At 38.0% G+C, this 21,948-nt stretch overlaps 1 protein-coding gene across 1 annotated transcript in view; it reads right to left on the bottom strand.

Annotated features, from left to right (window-relative positions):
- Enah (ENAH actin regulator) overlaps nucleotides 1-21,948 on the bottom strand; it is a 109,824-nt gene that overhangs the window by 20,398 nt on the left and 67,478 nt on the right. Inside the window, 3 exon segments of the mRNA XM_027418801.2 lie at nucleotides 656-939; nucleotides 6,227-6,311; nucleotides 10,923-10,979. Of these exon segments, the coding sequence (XP_027274602.1) occupies nucleotides 656-939; nucleotides 6,227-6,311; nucleotides 10,923-10,979 (426 nt within the window).

Genomic DNA, 21,948 nt, shown 5'->3' with positions numbered 1-21,948 from the left:
TCAGCTGTAACTCCAGACAAGCAGGCAATTAAAAGCAATGAATTAACTTAACCAACTAGCCAATACTGTACCCACACTGCTTCTGATGTAGCTCAGAAAGATTAAAAATTCTTTGACAAGTACGAAACACCTTAAAATTTACCATATCACAAACCTCTTTTATGACACGTGATAAATTCCATCAGATTGTTATTTTTCACAATACCAGAAAATGGTTAAATAACCAGTTATTTTTAAGAGAGACTATTTTCATCTACTTTAATTTTTCCTGAGAAACATAACTATAACCGAGCTAACTTCTTGCTGCATGTAGTACAATACATATAGTATGTGATAGTTTTAAGCACCTGCACAAGGGAAATATCCTCCTAGGTCATTATAAAAAAAAATCTTTGCATAAAAACACATTCACACTTCATAGCTGAATTTTAGGGTGGCAAGAAGAATTAAAATGACAGAATAAAAATTCCCAAGAGCTTTCTTTTAGTTTCTAAGCAATAAAAGAAACAGTGAAGCAATAATTGCTGAGTATTTATCCTAACTGCACAGGGTACTACTTATCCCCAAGCCTTGCACACGAGAAACATCACAATTCACGATTGCACAGAGCCTCGCCCAGCTCAGATGCAGGCCGCCAAGTGTGCAGACGCCTTACCAGCATTGGACAGTCTGCGCTCGCGCTCCCACTCGGCTTGCTCCCGCTCCAGCTGCTCCAGGCGCTCCCGCTCCAGCCGCTCCCGCTCGCGCTCGCGCTCGCGCTCCAGCCGCTCCATGTGCTCCCGCTCCAGGCGCTCGCGCTCCAGCTGCTCTTGTTCCAGGCGCTCTCTCTCTAGCCTCTCTCTCTCTAGTCGTTCTCTCTCCAACCTCTCCCTCTCCATTCTTTCTCTCTCCATTCTTTCCCTCTCCAGCTCCTTCTGTCGCTGCTGTTCTTGCAGCTGCCTGAAATTAGAAATTGAATAAATGAAAGTAGAACTGTGGGTACTACTTGCACAAAGGCAGGCTTCCTTACAGAAGCCTCATGTTTTATACAAATGAACCACCCTCTCCAGAGCCACAGCTCTCAATCAACACAATGTTTGAGAGCAGAGAGTAGCAAACAAACCTCCACTCCAAAGGCCAAGTCAATATATTGATTGATTAATTATATTAATCAGATAACGAAGCAATTCTCTTTTCTTAAAAATGTGACATTAAGTGCACAAGCTACAGTTCACAAAACACAATGATCATAGCTATAGCTGAATAAACATTTGAGGGATTGAAATAAACCCCGTTAAATAAGAAATAAATTATAGATCAGTGAAATTTCAGGCCTATAGATAACTATAGTTGATTTTGGAATACACATCTAGACCCCCTGTTTTTTGTTTATTTGCTTGTTTTATTTTTCTACACAAGGTTTCTGTGTACTCCTGGCTGTCCTGGAACTCTCTGTAGACCAGGCTGGCCTCAAACTCACTGAGATTCACCTGTCTCTGCCTCCCAAGCCCTGGGATTAAGGTGTGCGCCACCACCGTCTGGCTGACCTTTTTATAATAACACACACATAAATCTGCTTTTTCTCTGACACAATCCACACTGGAAAGTTACCCTAAACCCTTATTCTGACATGAGCATATCAACAGCATTGCTTAGCTCTAACGTTTAAGCAGTCTCCAGTACAGGATATTATTAATCCTGGCATGAAGGCAGAACACTAATAAACATAATAAACAAATCTTAAAAAAAAAACTAGACAAAAAACACATTTTTTTCAATAATGTGCTTATAATGAAGAAACTCAACTAAGGTTTGCATTAAAATTTTAATTAGGGGCTAGGGATATGGCTCAGTGATTGAGTACTGGTTGCTCTTCCAGAAGACCTGAGTTTGATTCCCAGAACCTACACAGTGGTTCACAATCATCTGTAACTCCAGTTCCAGGGGATCCAACACCCTCTTCTGGCCTTCAAGCAAAACACCCACACATGAAAAATAAATTTTTTAAAAAGAAAAGTGACCACTGCTAATTTGAAAACAATTTAGGTTTTAGGATGTTTACATTTTGTGCTTCAGTCTCTTTTCATTAATCTCAAAATAATATTACACACACACACAAAGCTACAACAAAGCAAACATTAGCTTACTGTCTTAACACTTAACCACTCATTTCCACTTTTAGCTGATTCTTGTGTCTTAACTTTAGATACACATTTTCTAATGGCAAAAGCCTACAACCACCCTCACCACACCCCCCCCCCACACACACCATAAGAAAATAACTTGGCTAAATCAACATTCAGGGTTATACTAACAATATATAAACACTGTCCACAGTTGAGCTACATGGTATTCTGACTGCAATTCATCCCCATTGTAACTGCTGGCGGGTGGGTGCTGCTAATACCTATTTCTCTAAGCAACACAATGGTTTTAACACACAGAGTAAGTAAATTTTGGTAGTCATCATAGGAAAGAAAGGTATGTATGTGAGGGATCTGGAAGTATTACTGAATAAAGACATTTATAATATCGACTTCAGAGGATTGCTCTACCTGCCTCAACAATCTCTAGAGGATCCCAGTCTACAGAGTTAAGAGTGTCTACTAAGGAACAAGGCACAATAACAACTCAAATATGCAGATGATACACCTTCAAGAGGCTGATGTTTGAAGAAAGTAATGTATACTGTTGGCCTGCTCATTTAAAAGATGACTATGTATATGTAATTGAATAAACAGTGTCTAGCACAAATTTCCTGACTTACAAATCCTTGGTGGCATGAATAATTCTACATCAATTGAATGGCTTACGAATCTAATTATAATGTTTTAACCTATAAAGTGAGACTTGCCCAAATCTCCAACATTATAACCCCTGCTTTCTTCGGGATCATCACTACTAGGCTGACGCTGGAAATTCATGAAGCCCTTCTTCCTAGAGGTCACATACATTGTTGTCTCTGCCTTGATTTTACCACAGCACAATTGTCTGCATTCCAAGTCGTGGGAAAATTCCAATGGGCTTGTTTTCTATGAGTTAGATACACATTTTCAATAATTTGAATGTTTTAGAGAAAACAATTACATACCATTTCCAGAAATAAATATAAACAAGTACTATTATGGCCACTAAAGTATTTTAAACATATTGAATAAAAATATAAAAGATATGGTTTTCTTCTAGCACTTAAGTATTTTTCTCTAAAACAGAAGACCCCAAATGCAAACAGATGCTAAAAGAACTGGCCCACAATGAAATCAATATACATACATACAAACACAAATTTAGTTCATGTCTACTTAAGACACAGCCTTGAGAAGCATGTTAAATACAAATAAAACGCAAAGACACATTTTATTCATGTTTACCTTGAATGGTGGCGGCTGGGTAAATACAGACTTCAATTTGAGACAGGCTCTCACTATGTAGCCCAGTTTTGAACTCACACTAACCCACCAGCTTCTGTCTCCCAAGTGCTGGGATTAAAGGTATACCCTACTATACCTGGTGTAGACACAATAGGGTATACAAGCTATTGTACAATCTCTATTAGTTAAAGGAGGGAAAAAGAAGAAACTTCTAAAAAGTCAGTTAAGTTTTAATGCCACAAAGCTCCTGGGACAAGAGTCAATACTTACAACAAAATCCGACCAGCTCTTGGTCCATCCTGCCTCTGAAGGATAATGGGAGTGCTGTACACTTTCATTACTCCAGTTCCTCAGTTCTGCATGGGGATTATTGTCCCCTTTTATAACTTTCAGAGAGTAGTGATGATTTGCAGGCTATTTATAGATAGTAACTAAATTATCCTCTATGTTGAGATGAGCATAAGACTGACTCATGTTTCTTAGAATATATTTTCTCATCACAGCGGAGGGAGCCAAGTATTAGTAACATGAGTGGAAACCAGAAACTGATTAAATGAATGACAGACACAAGAGCAGTATAATAAAGGTATTAGATCAACAAGGTTTAATGTTTAAATAAACATTGATTTTACCAACTAACTTCATACTGATCTAAAGAAATCAGCTTGTAAAAGCAGTGCCTCGCTGAAAAGTCGAGCAGCATTACAATGCCATTACAATGCATTTTACCAATCTCACCACTTCTGGTTTCCTTCGACAGAAGCAATTAAGTTTTCAATATTTTTGCATTTATTTCATGTTTCTAAACACAGCAATTTCTTTAGAAATATTTCTTCTTGAGCTGGAGAGATGGCTCAGCCATTAAAGGCTAGGTTTACAACCAAAAATATAAGAAAGATTTCTTCCTGACTTTTCAAATTTAGATGTCACTGTTTTCCTACTAGAAAAATTACTGAATTCCTATCATCTGGGTGTTGGCAGTGGGAACTGAACCCAGGGCTTCCATGAACTCTATCCCTAAGCTACACTCCCGCAGCTCACTCCTCACTCTCCCTCTAAAGTCAGAGCAATAATATCGTGGTATTGCATTCCTTGCTCACCCACCATACTTATTTTCCAGGGAAATTTCTTATTCAGGTAGTAAACACTAATATTTTCCTAAGCTTATTTCCCCCTCTATATCCTCACACCGACTCTACATATCCTGTATCGCTTCAAGTTCTCAATCAGAACTGTAAACAACCCCCTTTATATGGTTAAACATGTCAAATGCTCAGAATTTTTTATTTAGTCAGTTCTCCTTCCCTTCAGACAAACCCATGGAGAGCCATGGGAGGGATGCTGTTCGGAGACTATGAATTATCCTTTCAAGTTCAATCCCTCTTTAATTAGATTCTAACAATGTTACACAATTCTTGATTTCTTCCCTTATTTTAACAGACTACAACATTCAGTAGCTTCCCATGAAGCTATATAGAAAATAAAACTATTTTTGAGACACGGTCTCAAATGCAAATAGATGCCCACAATGAAGTCAGTATGCTCATATGAATGTGTATTTATGTTTAAACACAAATATATAAATGATATAAAAATTTAGCCTTGATTCAGAATCCCCCATCCCTACCATCTAAGTATTGAGATTATATGCCACTGTCCCTGGGGTGGGAAGATACTTCAAATTGGGCTTCCTCTCAGTACTGACTAATATGAACAATGGACAAGCACAAAAAGGAAATGATCTGCCCTGTGGTAGTGGTGGCACACACCTTTAATCCCAGCACTCAGAGGGCAGGGGCAAGTGGATTTTTGTGAGTTTGGGGCCAGTCTGGTCTACAGAGCGAGTTCCAGGACAGCCTGGGCTACACAGAGGAACCCTGTCTCAAAAAACAAAAACAAAATCCCCCTCCAAAGATCTTGGAGACATAAATTATTTAAATTTTCATTAAAAGATTTACTCTAATGATTTCCACATATGGTTATTAAGTACTAAGAATAGGGTTATTTTGAACAGAAATGTTTTAAGTACAAAATATACACTGAATTTTGATAAAAAATTAGGATATAAGCTATCTATTTTTTTTCTACTTTTTTTTTTTTAAGACAGTTTTTCTTGTGTAGCCCTAGCTAGCCTTGAACACAAGAGATCCACCTGCCTTTGCCTCCCAATTGCTGGGATTGAAGGCCTGTGCCACCACTGTCAGGTATAAACTGTCTTTTTAAAAAAGAACTATTTGTTTTTATTTTATGTGTATTAGTGGGTGTTTTGTCTGCATGTATGTCTGTGCAGTGTGTATATGCAATGCCTGCAGGGGCCAGAAGAGGGCACTGGACCCCTGGCAGAACTGAAGTTATAGATAGCTCTCAGATGACATATAGATGCTAAAAGAACCACCATTACTCTTAACCATTGAGCAATCTCTCCAATCCCATATAAACTGTCTTAATGATTTCATACTTCATATTGAAATGTTAAAGTGATTTTGTGTGTGTGTGTGTGTGGGGTCTATTCTGGATAATTCAGAATGGGGTTGTATTATACGCTTGATTTTAGTTAAAAGGCAAAGAAGGGATGAAACTGTGTTATGATTTCAAGTCTACCTCTAGTGCAATCCTTAGCACACATGAAACGGTGCACTACACGCACCGGTGTACAGTGCATTCCGGACACACACTGAAAAAGGACAAGGCTGATGGACAGGAAAAGACACTTTTATGCCCTAAGTCTATGATGTATTTTTAGATGCACCACAAGTATGCTTTTCACACCAGGAATAAAATAGAAATCACAATATCAAAGAACTGAAGGCTATGATGTATTGTCAGTGTCCCTTGGGTCTGCTGCAAAAGAAGGAAGTGTAAATGTACAGATTTACCTTCTCTGGATTTCCAACTCTTCTTGGGACGGGCCATTTTGAACTTGAGCAGGTAGCTGTGAATTTTGTCTAGGCAATGTTGGCCCTATAAGGGAGGGAAACATTACAGATGAATGTTACAATTCTACCTAGCTAGATGGAAGAAATTAAACCATGAGAACAACATAAAACCGTCACATATTAAAAAATGCATCTTCTTTTGTCTAGCAAAATAAAATGTAAGCTTTACATAACACACAGCAAATGAAAGACTGCAACATAATACTGTCATCGTCTTCAGAAGGCTTACTTGAAACAAATGGAAACACCAACAATAAAGGAAAAAAATAAACATTTATATATGAAGAGCTTGAATAAAACAAGTGTTCAATGAGCATCTGAATAGGCACCTGAGCTTGACATTCTCTTAAGACAATGAGACAGTCTGTTGGGGGTAATTGTTCATGAGGTGGAGAAGAAGAACTTAAATGAAAAATCAGAATTAAAAAACTCACCTAAATAGAACACTGGAAATGAAAAAACAGGAGAGAGAGAGAGCATGAGAACCTCGTTACTAGACTGACGTATGCTAATGCATTTATCACACTTGCCCAACTTGAGCTGCCATTTCTGTTTCGTGGAACAGCATTTCCAATATCGGTGAAACAAACATTTCCTAAACTCCCGTATACTGTATTAACCTATTTATCTCAATTTTTAATGTTATAGGTAATCTTAACGACTTTTCATTTGAAGTAAGACAGGGGAGGGAAAGACCTTCTGTTCACACCACCATGAACTGCCACGAGAAACCACTGACCGTCTATTCCCACATCTGCATGTAATGTAGACCCATCTCTAGCATCTTAGACTGTCACTAAATTATGGGAAATCTTATTGTCACTGGATATGAAAATTAAGTGAGAGATGTTAATGTTGCACCTAGTATAATACCTAAGGTTGAGTTAGAACCACCTTAATCCACAACAGTAAAAGCAAGAGAGTAATGACAGCTTTCTTCATTCTCTGAGAAGTACATTTCTGACTTCTAGTGTGCCACCAAAAACCCCTAGCAGAAATTCTCATAGTTCTGTAGAAACTACTATAAGGAAGGAAGTAAATAAACACTGTGTGTACTAGAACATGTCATAGTGATCTGTGAGTGACGATCATGAAAGGAGCTATCTTATCCTAGTGGAGTAGCCAACCCTGCAGCTGGAAGCAAAGGCTCACCAGGGTGTGTCTAACACAGCACCAGCATCTCCCAGGTGTGACAAACAGGAAATGATCTCAACCTACCTACTAAATTTTTCATCTCTTTACATGTTTTTACATTAACCATTTAATTTGCCCTCTTAATGACAAATTAGATGACAATTGCAGCAATATATCCGATTAGATTCAAGTCTGATACTTTGAAAACCAATAAAGAAAACATAAAAATCAACCCCATGTGATTAACAAGAAAAAACAAAAACTGGTTTTAAAATCAAAGTCAAATACAGACATAAATGTTTACATAAATGAAAATATAACTCGTCTGATAAACAGAATGTTTGGGAAATTAACACAATGGCTTTTTGAAAAAAGCTGTCATACTGTGCTATACTCTCTAATGCTTACTGTTTTATAGAGAAAAGATCCTTTCAGAAGATAAAGACATCTGAATGGGGAAGACAAATTTAAGAACCTATAAAATTGGGGAAGTATAATTTACATACACACACTTACATTTTAGAACTATAAAATCAGTTTGTGCAAGGTCAACTTTAAAGACAATTATGCCTTACTTACTTTTAATAATATTGTTTGAGTGTTAAAACTTTGGCCAGTATAAAGAACGGAGCAGTGGAACTCAGTATGCTCCATGTCATGCTCACATCTAGAGAAGGCACTGTATCTCAATCATTCTATTAATGAATTAAATCCATGTTTTAGCTGAAATGTATAAATTCAAGTCAGAGATGTTAAAATTTCAATCTAAACTTCTTGATACTATCAAACAATTTTTGTTCATTTTAAAAACTAACTCTGGGCCCAGAATGGTGGTATATGCCTGTAATCTCAGCATTTGGGAGGCAACCACAGGAGAATTGAGTTCAGGGTCACCCAGGGCTATATATACTTACATACTACCAACAAAACTAAACTATCAAAACAAACAAACAAACAAAAAAAAACCAACCCCCCCACCAGAAAACAAAAAAAAACTAACGATCATGATATGACTCATAAAACAAACTGAATAGGGAAATTCACTAGTTTATTCCTGGCACATAAGATGAGAAAAACTTCAAGGAATTCTTTTTAAATGGGGATTTTGATCTAAAAATAACTCTTATAATTCTTTGCTATGTAGCTTTATGATAATGAGCCATTTGTTTATCTAGGCAGTCTCAAAATCCCTCCCTTTGGCATTTTTTGACATCTATATTTAATCTGCTTATTTTTTCTTCATCAATATTGCCAAGCTGTAAAAACTAGCATATTGAAATATATGTGCAATTATACATAATTTAATTATAAACATACAATAGTTCTTCGATAAAAATTCTAGTAAATTATGAACTAGAGGTACACAATTACAGTTTCCTTCTTGTCAAAGCATTTTAATGGGTTATAAAATTGGTAAGCTATATCAAAGGTATCACATAAGCAACAGAGAGCAGAAACTAGGGTTAGGCAAGGCTATCAGTGTCTGTATTTTCTGGAATGTATACTACTTTTTCAAAGGGGCCATATTCCTATATGTGTGTTACATTTCCTATATCTGTGTTCTCATAAAAAGTAAAATAGGTACTTTCATAACCACCTCAGTGGGCAAATGACAATATTTTAATATGCATGGCATGGAGGTTATCAGTTATCTTTTTGAAGGGGGAAAAAAAGAAACCACCAAGGTGCAGAAATAAGTGACACTGTTCTGGCCTCCCGCATGGAAAGATGGCAACTTCCTGAGGGTTTACTTTATAACTAGACAACGGGTGGTCTTAATTTGCCCAAGGCTAGAAGTTGCAAAGACATGTTTGTGAATTACTTTTCCTAACGAAGACAACATGGCAATGTTGCTGATAAGTATCCTCTAAATGATGGAAATCTGATATGAACCCCTCCCTCCAACAGGAATGGCGGTTCAGTCTTGCCTCCAATATTGAGTTTTGTTTTAAAGCACATTTTGCTTACTCTCCCCATTTTAATTCTTGTGAATCTAGCTCCACATGGACCGCAATACAAGTAGGTGCTATTATATATAATACAATTAAACTCAAACCTGGCAATTAGATTGTAGATGGCTTACAAATTGAGGACCGTTATAAAGGAAATCTGTTTTAACCTGTTATTTTATAAGTTTTAAGAATTCACCTGTATTAATTAGGTCAAATCACCTCTTTCCCTTTAAAAATAGGTTAACTCTCACTCTACACATGGATCTCAAGCTTCAAGCACAAAGTTACAGTATCAAGTGTGTTTTGAAAATGAGCTGGAGAGAGGCCTCATCACACAAGTATCCGTGATTGTTCACAGAAGCCAGGAGGATCCCAGGGAAAGACAACACCAGAAATGAAGTCACCGGTATGAGCAACCTACAGCGCTAAGCTGCAGCCTGAGAGAGGGTAGGAGAGATTTATAACAACCAGTCATAAAACAGGTGCTCACTGCTGCAACCATCAGCTGGAGCAATCACAATGTAACTTAGGTGCCCATGAAATACATTAGAATTTTCTATTTTTCCTCATTTATAGTATGCTTGCCTAAACCAGTAAGCATATCAACATTAAGAAACCCTATCAACAATACTGAGAAACCACACTAAAAATTCTGGGACTCATGGATAAAGTACACATGCTAGCTACATCACCTTACAGTTTTCTCTCACGAAATAATCTAGCTAGTCAAGGTATAGATAGTCAAAAAGGCATACGTGAATCAATAAAAAAAAAGTTCAAATAATTAAGACTTTTTTTGAAACTTGGATTTTTAAAACAGGAAGATTCAGAATCAAACAGAAATAAATAATTCAAACAATGATATGTATTTACATACTTATCTATATAAACAATTTCTCTTTACAAAATTTATATATATGCATATATATATGTATATATATGTTTATATATAAATGATTGGTCAGGTCCATCCTGGGGTGTCTAAGTGACATACCTAATTTAACCATGCAAATAATACATGTATGTACACACATGTATGTTTATGAGAATGACAGAAAACAATCTATAAGCCTAAATTCACTTCTAAGCCACAGAAACCTAACCTGCTCAACAGAGGAGATTGCCACCTGAAACCGACCTATTAAAAAAGTAAGCTTACATCTGCCTCTACAACATGCACACCTGGAATTCATTCAAGGTAAATAAAGCTCTTTTCAAATAAGGCACATTTACATTACTCAAATCATACGAAAAATGCATATACCTTCTCTTAAACTGAACTGAATGTGGGCTCCCAAAGAAAATTATAATTTAAAAATTTTCTCTTTTAAGATTCTATTTCTAACTAAATCCTCACTAGTAAGCCAACTCAAAAGCTAACTCAAAACCACCTACATGAACCACAACAAATATCACAACATAAAACAGAAGCCTGCTTTATATCCCAGATACCACAAACCAGACTATGGCCTAGGAAACAAAAGTTATGGAAATGTGCAAGTCGTATGTACCACAGCTTGAAAAAGTAATGTAAACATAATGTTGCTTACCACAGAAAATACATCGCAAATTAGTGCTGTCCTGGGTAGCAGTAACCTTGCTCTGGGCTGGAACAGACACCTCGGTGTTAGAAGCTTCGAAAGACAAAGGGGCCATCTGAAGAACTTCACATTAACTAAAAGGTGCTTTGAAATGTTCAAAATGTATTTATACATACGTCCTATCTAGATCCTCATTCTCAAAACTTTATAATTTCACAGCTTAAATATTTCCTGAGTCATACAATCAAAGAATGCAATCTGCATTTTAAGACTGTATCCTTTAAAACACTGGTGAAAATTAAGTATAGAAAGTTAAGATACATGGCCAGCAGAATTAATTTCATGAGGTCTACCCTCCCACTTAAGAGAACTGCATTCAAAAAAAAAATTCAGGGGAAAATACTTAAGATTAATTTAATTATGATTGCTCACATATCAGCTGGAAAAAGTCAAAGGCTATCATTAAAAGGTTGTAATATATGTTTACTGATATGAGACTACTTTGTACTTAATAATAACCGACAAGGTTTACAGAGACACACTTCACTATTATTTTTCCCTAGATATGAAAACATATTTGACAAAATGAATTACTAAAAATACTGTGTGGCCATTTAACCTAAATGATTTACATTAAAATTTAATCAATGAAATAGAAAAACTCAAAGCGAAAGTGGTAACTTCTGAAAAGAGGAATGCTTTATCCAATCAAGGCAATACCTAAAACTTGGTTGAGAAAATTTTTTCTACTATTAATAACATGCAAAATGTACATCAAGTATTTCTCAGGAAACCTTTTCAGTAAGGAAAGGATTTTCTTTTCTTATGGGTACCAGCTAAGAAAACAGTTAATGGATTAAATACATGCTGGTTTAAGGAAGAGCACATTAAAGTGAACGAGACAGTATTTCAATATATCCTTTAAATAAGTCAACTACTGCTAAGCAAAAATCAGAACCAAACCAATTTATATTCAAGGGCTTATCTTAATATGGTAATCATCTAAATAAAAAATTTTAATCATTTTTAGCAAGACAACATAGCCCAATGAAATCTTAGATGCAGTAGGTACTTCAAACACCAATACAATAAAATTGATAATGCCAGCTTTGCAAGTACTTCCACCCACCCATCTCTCAAAGATGCATGCACAATATTTAAGAGTAATAACATAACCACAGGCACATGAAGACAAGCTCAACAAGCTAATGAGATTATGCTAAACGCTTTAGAAAAATTATGATAATTACATTTTAAATTTAAACTCCTTTATAAAAATCTTTCTCACTCATGTTTATAGATGCTACTTCCACCAAATCTCTATTAGTAAACATGCCTAGTTATCAGGTTTTTAACCCTTTCGTTCCTTTAATGCATATTAAATGGGAAAACATTAAAGGACAATTAAAAAACTCACATGAAAAACCAGAGAAAATATCTTGTTTCTGACAGCAAAGAAGCGGCCCCATCCCATGAGCAATCATTTCGGCAGGAAGTCACCTGACAATTGTCAGAGTGCAGGCACTGCTGTCACTGCAGACTATTTCCAACCAAGAACTCCTAATCTTTCTCACAACTGAACTGCTAAGCAGTGTCCCTGCACCTGTCATCTTGAAGCATCTTCTTTCTGGTGACTTTTATTTCTGCTAACAAGCAAAACATTGATCTACTTTCTGGTAGGGTTTCTTAAATTCTACTGCAGCTTGCATTTCCCGAATATACTAAATTATTCATTCCATCATATGAATAAGGCTAACAGCTTCCTGCTTACTGTTGATGCCATTAACTCTTTCTTTACTAAATCTGAGAAGACTATACATGTAAATTCAGTATTACCAGTTTTAATGCTAGCATTCATCTATGAAAAGACACTTTTTTAAAGTAAGCTATATGACAAGAGGCTTAGTTAGGGCTAAGGGAAGGGATGAAATGCAAAGAAAAACAAACCTAGAGCAATGAAAATTAACCAAGAATGTAGAATTTAACCTCTTTGTGATGTTTCTACAGGTAATATAACCCTCTTTATCAACTACTCTGGCCTCTGATCTTCTTGCCAATGCTTATCTGTCCCTTAATGCAATTTGTGAAACAGTCACCCTTCAGGGTTTGCACCCTGCCCTTATTATTCTTTACCATTTGACCTTTTTAAAAAAAAAAAACAAAAAAAAACAAGGAAACAAAAAGACTTCAAGTGAGGTAATCTGTAATGGAAAATGACAGGCTTCTTAGCTTTGATCCTTATCATTCTATTGCATGTGTTTTATTATTACATAAAACTACTACAGCAGACCTTTAGAGCATTTATGCTTTAAAAAAAATTAGTGGTTTCTATTATTACCTATTAGCCTTCACAAGGTAATTAGTAAGGGGAACACTGTCTATCTCAGCATTTTGTATTTCTAAGATTAAATGAGATAATGTTTGCTTAAAGACTGGTTTGGATTTGGTTTGCCTTCCTGGAAAGCTGATCACTGAGTGACAGAGCTCAATGTTAGCAGTTAGAGTAACGGTATTCACATTTCTGATCATTTCAATAAAGCCCTTCATGATCCAGAGGAAGTGAAAACAAAGGCTAAGGTAAGAATAGAATGGAGGCAGGTACTGCAACAGTAGTTACCTACATTAAAAAAAATAAACAAATAAAAATAAAAAGTCCTTAAAACAGACTAAACAGGTTGTATTTATGTATTATGTATTATGCCTTTAATCCCAGCACACAGAAGGCAGAGGTAGGAGGATCGCTGTGAGTTCGAGGTCAGCCTGGTCTACAGAGTGAGTTTCAGGGCAGCCAGGGCTATATTAAAGAGGAGAGGGGAGGGGGGGCAGGAGGGTAGATGGCGGTGGGGAAGGGAGAAGGGGAGGGGCAGGGGACCAAAGCAAAGCAAAGGGAAAAAATAAAGAGGTCATGAATTTGAGAGGGAATGGGGGGAGAGTAGAGGGAGGGAAGGAGAAATGATGTAATTTATATTTTAATTAAAAAAATATGAAACTTTAAAAACGGGGGCTGGAGAGATGGCTCAGAAGTTAAGAGCACCGACTGCTCTTCCAGAGGTCCTGAGTTCAATTCCCGGCAACCATCTACAATTTAACCTGGTGCTCTCTTCTGGTGTGCAGATATACATGGAAACAGAATGTTGTATACATAATAAATAAAAAAAATCTTTAAGAAAAACATTAAAAACAACCAAATTCCAGATTGCAGGGCAATATTCAGAGACATTGAATTACAAACAATAAATTTATTCAAAGTAATGGGCACTTTAAGGTTGCTTTTTTGTTTTGTTTTGTTTTTCAAGACAGGATTTCTCTGTGCAGCCCTGGGTGTCTTGGTACTGGCTCTGTAGACCAGGCTGGCCTCAAACTCACAGAGATCCATCTGCCTCTGCCTCCCAAATACTGGGATTAAAGATGTCACCACTCCTGCTAAGCTAATGTCGCATTCTTAAAACACTTTCACAGCATCACTTCCAAGCCTTACATGGAGCAAGGGCTGCTACATTTGTACAACGGCTAGCTCTGACTTTGCTTTATTTATTTATTTATTTATTTATTTAAGATTTATTTATTTATTATGTATACAACATTCTGCTTCCATGTATATCTGCACACCAGAAGAGGGCACCAGATCTCATAAGGGATGGTTGTGAGCCACCATGTGGTTGCTGGGAATTGAACCCAGGACCTCTGGAAGAGCAGCCAGTGCTCTTAACCTCTGAGCCATCTCTCCAGTCCCTTGCTTGATTTATTTTATATAGCTCAGAAATTAATCATTTAGAATACACTGAGAAAAGTACAGAAGAGAAAGATGTACCCACAAATCTCCTGGTACTGGTAAGAGCTGGGTTGTAGGTGTGTTTATGAGTCTGTGGGTCATGAAAACACCATGAGAAGCACGTACCAGTCTAACAGGAAGCTGCACCAGGGTTATCTACAACACTTTGGCCATCGTGCAAAAGCTCATGCTACCTTCTTCCTAGTGACACACTGTCAAAGTGCCAGTACAGTCTGCAGAAGACTGGAAGACAACCATTGGTGGGTGTTCATCACTTTATCTAGTCAATACTTTCAAACTAGTGCTGTACCAATCCAAGGTTTGAGAATGAAAGATTAGGACAATGTTTCCACAACAAATCCCTTAGTAAAAATTTATTTCTTCTGATATAAATGGCACTGGAACAACAAAATACTCCAGCCAGGTGTAGTGGCACACACCTTTAATCCCAGAAGTCAGGAGTCAAAAGCAGGTGGATCTCAGTGAATTCCAAAACAGCCAGGGCTTTGCTGGCTGGCTTGACGCCAACGTGAGAGAGTTACAAAAGGAGGGAACCTCAATTAAAAAAAAAAAAAAATGCCTTGACAATATCCAGCTGTAGAGCATTTTGTTGTTGTTTTGAGACAAGTTTTCTCTGTGTAACTGTCCTGGCTGTCCTCCTTTTGTAGACTAGGGTGGACTCAAACTTACTTTGCTGTCTCTGACTCTCAAGTACTGGGTTGAAAGGTGTGAACCACCAATGCCCAGCTGTAGAGAATTTTCTTAATTAGTGATTGATGGGGGAGGGCCCAGCCCATTGTGGGTGGGGCCATCCCTGGTCCTGGTCCTGGTCCTGGGTTCAATAAGAAAGCAGGTTGAGCAAGTCAGGAAGAAGCACCCCTCCATGGCCTCTGCATCAGCTTCTGCCTCCAGATTCCTGCCCTGTTTGAGTTCCTGTCCTGACTTCCTTCAATGATATGAGATATGAAGTGTAAGCCAAATAACGCTTTCCTCACCAAGCTGCTTTAGTTATGGTTTTATCCCAGTAATAGAAACACTGAGACAGACTTTGTCCGCAAAAACAAAAACCTGCAAAATTTTCATAAAACCCAACTTATCTGTTTTTTCTTGTGAATGATCTTGGAAATTACACTTACAGAAATAGCAAGTCTACCTCAGAAGAACCATTTTTAGAAACTTTACACAAGTAGCACGCTATATTGGCTAAATTTATTTCCCAAACCTACTTCCCAAGCACCTCTTTGTACAGTATTTACACTGCCTTGCAGAATTTTCTAACCAAGTATTATTTTCTCTATACGAGAAAAAGCCACATAAGAATAATAACTTTCAATTATTTCATTGTTCCTTTACTATTCTAGTATCATATAACATGGTATCTAAATATGAATATGAAAATTCTGTCCATTGAAGCTTTTATTTAAAACGTTGGTTAGATGTTTCTATCTTGTCAAGACTAAGAAAACAAGAATGCATAGTGTTGACTCAGAGGCAACATACTAAATGTGTATGTGGATATGGATAAGCTGGTGCTGAGACACCTATATATATATATTTTTTTCAGAATTAAAAGGTAAAATCGGTGGGAGATTTGGTTGCCATTCTGTTCTGCAACTATATCCAGGGAGAAGTGGTTCCCAGTCATTTCTTGTATCAGCGTAGAAGACATGGGCTATCCAGTTCAAGTCTGTTTGTCCTCTGTGTCCTATGGATACCAGACTGACTGAATGACATCCAGTAAAATGTTTCTCTAATTCATGAACAAAAACCAATAAAAATCGCAAATACAGGTGAAACAAATGTGTGCAAATTACTGTGCCTGTGGAGGAAAAGTATCCAAATAAACAGATGATCCCTGCAGGCCACAGCAGTGGCACTGTTATCAAAGCTTAGTGTAAGGCAAATCTGAAGACAATTTGCCAGATATGCAGAGAAACAGGATGTGAGGCAGATTGCAGGACAACAAACTTCAGATGAGACTAAGGTGGTGCTCCCTACAAATCAGACATGGACCCAGGAGACTTCATGAAGAGTGGGACAAGAAGAATCTAAGAGCAAGGTTGGGAAGGAGGGCTACGAAATGCTGTCTTCTAGACCTGACAAGGCTACTGCAGCCATGGTTGCCTGCACAAGGTCAAGGCAACCAGATCAGACAGCATTCCAGCAGGAAGCACTAACAGGATTAATGATTAAAAAACAAAAACAAAAAACCAGACATGAAGGTTGGAGAGGGACTGCAACAGGGCAGTACAATGAGGATTGAAATGGGGCTGAAAATGCCCAGGACACATTGTGTATAGGTATGAAACTGTTACAGGGTGTAAGAAGTTCTAAAACAATCAGACAAGTTATAACCAAACTAAAATAGCTTTCCCAAGTACTGATGTTGAGAGACATAAAATTATATAATAATTATATGAAAGTATTATAATAGTATGATTTATTACAATTTACATACATAAAAAGAATTCATATAATATAACCAGGGGAAGGGGGAAAAGTCAGCTGGCTGTGGTGACTCAAGCCTTTAATCCTAGAACTTGGCAGGCAGAGGCAGGCAGATCTCTTGAGTTTGAGACCAGCCTGGTCTCCACAGTGAATGCCAGGACAGCCAGGGCTGTACAGAGAAACTCTATCTACCTATTAAAATAAAGAAAAATAGGAACAACCAATTCCTACCCAATAGACAGCTTTTAGTTATTCCTTGCTAGACGATCTAAACTGAAGCAGAGAATACTGAAGCAGCAGTTCTCAAGATTTGTCTCAGGGTTTCTCTGTGGCTTTGGAGGCTGTCCTGGAACTCGCTCTGTAGACCAGGCTGGCCTCAAACTCATAGATCCACCTGCCTCTGCCTTCCAAGTGCTGGGGTTAAAGGTGTGCATCACTACCACCTGGCTCCACTATGATTTTTAATATTAAATCATTTCAAGTTTAATGTGTAAGAATTTATTTAGAAGACAAAAAGCTAAAATACCAGGTGCATCTAAAATAGTAACACAGTGAAATAACAAATGTGACTCGAACACAGATTTACATTTTTAGAAGCCCTGTGGTCTGTCTCCCACAATGGATTCGTTGCAGGTTTCTTATCAGTGAGGTTTTGCCTTGAGGGAAGCAATTGTAGTGCTGCCCTCAGAAGGGAGCTGGATCAGTCACAGGAGGGCTTCTCTTTTCTTTCTTTTTGTTTTTCTTTCTTTTTTGAGTGTGTGAGTGTGTGTGTGTGTGTGTGTGTGTGTGTGTGTGTGTGTGTGTGTGTGTGTGTGTGTGTGTGTGTGTGTGTGTGTCTTTTCAAGACAGGGTTTCTCTGCATAGCCCGGGTTGAATTCACAGAGATCCACCTGCCTCTGCCTCCTGAGTTTACAAGGATTAAAGGCATGCCTGGCCACAGGAGGGCTTTTCTAAGAGGAGATCAGTTTCTGCTGTCTCTAGTCTGGCAAAGTGATCTCCTGATGACATGTGTGTGACCACCACCATGATTTCACCTGTTACAGACCTTCACCAGAGTCCAGCAAGAAGCCTGTGTATATACTCCCCAAATGTGCTGAACTGTCGGCAAATAAACTTTTCTTATAATGCAGATGCTCTTTGGTATTTCATTACAGGAAAAGGGACTAAAATAAAGCCCTTTGCTATTTGGCTTCACAGAAGGCAACTGGACTATTTCTTCTCACTGTATTCAATATGCTGCAGTATGTTGTTTTCAAATGTATAATAAAGAGAAAATATTTTTTTAATGGAACACTTTGTAGAGATCTAGACAGGAACTCCTTCAAGTGTCCTTAAGCCGAATTTACTGAATCCCTAAGTGAGGGTTTTAAATTCAAGATTCCTGATTCTACCTCTGGTTTAGCAAAGAAGAAAATCATAGTGAGACTCAAACACAGAGCAATCTATGTAGTAATCTTGGTGCTGACAGTCTGCACTGTTAGGCGGGCTAACTATTTCTTATCTAATCAATTTCTCTTTCAATAACTAAGAAGAACTAGACATGAAACTATTTCAAATGTAAGTCAATATGAATGGTAACAGATAAAGCTGAAGAGAACAAATGAGAACACTGGCATTTAAGAAGTTCTTGAAAACCAGAAACCTTCTTATCCCAATGCTAGTCCACAACTCCAATGGCATCTTGTGAGTAAATGGGAAGACCAGGAAAATAGAAGCTGAAATGAGGAAAGGGAAACACACAGAAAACAGTCTTCTAAGATAAGTTAGGCCTAATGCACACAGTGCAGGTGAAGACACCTAAATTATTCTCTCTGGGGAAAACTGAGAAATTAGTCACCCCAATCATTTTCTGATTGAAAAGTCTAACCACACACTGAAGTGAAAATTTAGGCTTTGAGCTATAATAGGTGGGGCAGAGAAAGTAAAAGTGATTCAGTAGATTCCTTTTCTTTTTCAAAAGTTAGACATTCTCTCTCTCTCTAAAAAAATAAAAATAAAAAAATAAAAATAAAAAAATAAAAATAAAAATAAAATACCCCTCCCTTTATGCATGATGGCCACATGTTTTGTGTGCATACCATGTCATGCAATGCATTTGGAGACCAGAAGAGGGCATCAGGTCACCTGAAACTGGAATTAACAGATGGCTGGGGGCTGCCACGTGGAGGCTTGCAACCAAATGCTCTTAATGGCTGTGCTATCTCTTACCACTTTAACAAATCTCTTTAACTTAGTATTTAGTGTGACTCTGTCCAAACTAGTTGTATGTATAATTAACCTTTGTTCTTTCACAAGTCACTGAAAATCAGTCAGTCATGTCAGTTCAGGCACTATGGCTATAGTGTACCTATCAGTATCCTGTGCAACCATAAGACCCTGACATTCTTAAAACGTTCCCAATGTTAATTAGAACTTCTTGTTATTTCAGGTTAGAGTATCTGTACAAAGAGCCCATAACTTTCAGCCTCAAAACAGCTTATAGCTCCGGGCATTATTGACATCACTAAGATGAATGATGTGTTCCAGACTGACAGTCATTTCCGACTTACTTAGTTTTCAAGTTGACCACTGCTCTGAGAACATCACTCTGCATCTCCAATAAAAACAAACATTCACATAAATTATGTAAAATGTTAGTAAGTAACAAAACTAGTTCTAACATTGGTTCTCTGATTTTATTTCCTTTTTCTATTTTCATGCGTATACAGGTGTGGGGTGTATTTTTGTCCAGGCCCAAGGTTAGTGTCAGAATGTCATCTGTCCTTAGATACAAAGTTCTCTCTTGTATTACAGACATGTTTTAAGAGCAGAATACTGAGACACTGAGAACATACTTTTCTTTAATTCCTCTTTGCATATACAGATGCACTCAAACTTTTCTACAGACAATAATTTTCTTCACAGTGAGGGGTAAAAGGAAGGAAGCTGGGGATCTGACAAAGTGCATTCTCAAAGTAAGCTACTCCGCATGGAATGCTGTTGTTTCATTAGCCTGCATTAAGAATGCCAGTGGCCCCATGTCATCCAATTCCCAAGCCACACTGATTAACCATTCTCAGTAAATTCGGAAACCTTTTTACAGCCCACTGGAGATGGGACAAAACTGGAAACTCAATTCCAATTTCAGGCTTTCCCACTAAGTCACATGGACGGTCTTAAAACTTTACCATGGAACACAAGACAAAAAGCAAATAAATTTTTTTCTAATTTCTTTCTCACTCTAAACTGGCGCTTTTTTTTTTTTTTTTTTTTTTTTTCTTTTTTCGAGACAGGGTTTCTCTGTAGCTGTGGAGCCTATCCTGGCACTCGATCTGGAGACCAGGCTGGCCTCAAACTCAGAGATCCGCCTGCCTCTGCCTCCCGAGTGCTGGGATTAAAGGTGTGCACCACCAACGCCCAGCTTCAGATGTCTTTTTAAAAGAAAATGCCTTAGAGATTTTGAATTGAAAGGCAGAAAAATGCAGTAAAAAGAAAGAAAGAAAATCACCAGGCAGTGGTGTTGCACACTTTTAATTCCAGCACTCGGATGCAGAGGCAGGCGGATCTCTGAGTTTGAGACCAGCCTGGTTTACAGAGTGAGTTTCAGGATAGGCTCCACAGCTACAGAGAAACCCTGTCTCATAAAACCAAATTAAGAAGAAAGAAGGAAGGAAGGAAGGAAGGAAGGAAGGAAGGAAGGAAGGAACTCCGCCACTATAAACTGAAGCCGTCTCCTTGGTGTATCCCTTTCTAGAGGCAAAGGTCCAACTCTCCACGTGCATGTGTTACCTGGAAGCTGGGAAGGACACTAGACACTACCCCTGCACCACTGTAAAAATGGCAGACGTGTAAGTGGGGACATGAATTTGCAACTGCAGCAGGATGTGACATGCCAACCATCCCAGAGAGGAGATGTCACCTCCTCAGGCCCATTACTTCAGGAAACCTAACAACACAAAGCAAAAGCAACATCCAAGATCAGTATGGGAGTCCTCTCCATGTCCAAACGTATAAGATTTTATTAGAGCTGTGCTAATAAAGTTCTCTAAATACAGCATGGCAGAACTAATACTCATCTCGATAAAGCCTCTTCCCATTCTGTCCACCTCAGGGTCATGGCACCAACTTCACCAGTGCTCCAAGCTACATGCCTGGATATCATCTGGAAACATCATTTACTCATTCCTATGTCACAGCGAGAGGACGCTGAATTTGAAAATAACATCTAGGAACAAAGGCCACTGACCGGTTGTAGGTCCTATGGCCAGTCTAGTGGCCTTAAACCCAAATTCTACTTCTGAAACAGTAGTATCACTAAACACACAGGGCTTTTATATATTAAAAAAAGATCAGAAACACAGTAAATAAGCAATCAAGTCCAGCTCAGGAATGTAATGACTAAATGAAGACATAGCAGAAGCTAAAATGGTAACATGGTGGGAAAAGTATGCACTCAGTAAAAGCTGGTTGCCTCTCTTCCGTGCTCCTTCCCACCTTTCTTATCAATATTATCAAGACATGTTCATCCATGGCACCACTCCACCACTTCTGTACTACAGCACAGCCTGACTACCTGCCTTAGGGCAAGTGACAGAATGATCCTTAAGACACCACCAGCCCCCTACAAACCTTTCTAGCCTTGTCTGTTAGGCTTTCTCTATGCCCCAGACCACATAAGCTCTCATGCTCCAACCGCAACACGATCTGTTTGCCAATTATCACATGGCTCCCATGACAAGTCCACTCACAATATTCTCTCACTGAGGAGGCCCAAACACCTTCTGTTTGCAAAGTTTGCTCTGACCCTAGAATTTTGCTTGGCAATCCAAAGACTGT

This window comes from Cricetulus griseus, chromosome 5, assembly GCF_003668045.3.
Source record: "Cricetulus griseus strain 17A/GY chromosome 5, alternate assembly CriGri-PICRH-1.0, whole genome shotgun sequence".
NCBI classification, from domain to species: Eukaryota; Metazoa; Chordata; class Mammalia; order Rodentia; family Cricetidae; genus Cricetulus; species Cricetulus griseus.
This window is presented reverse-complemented; position numbering and strand designations above follow the sequence as displayed.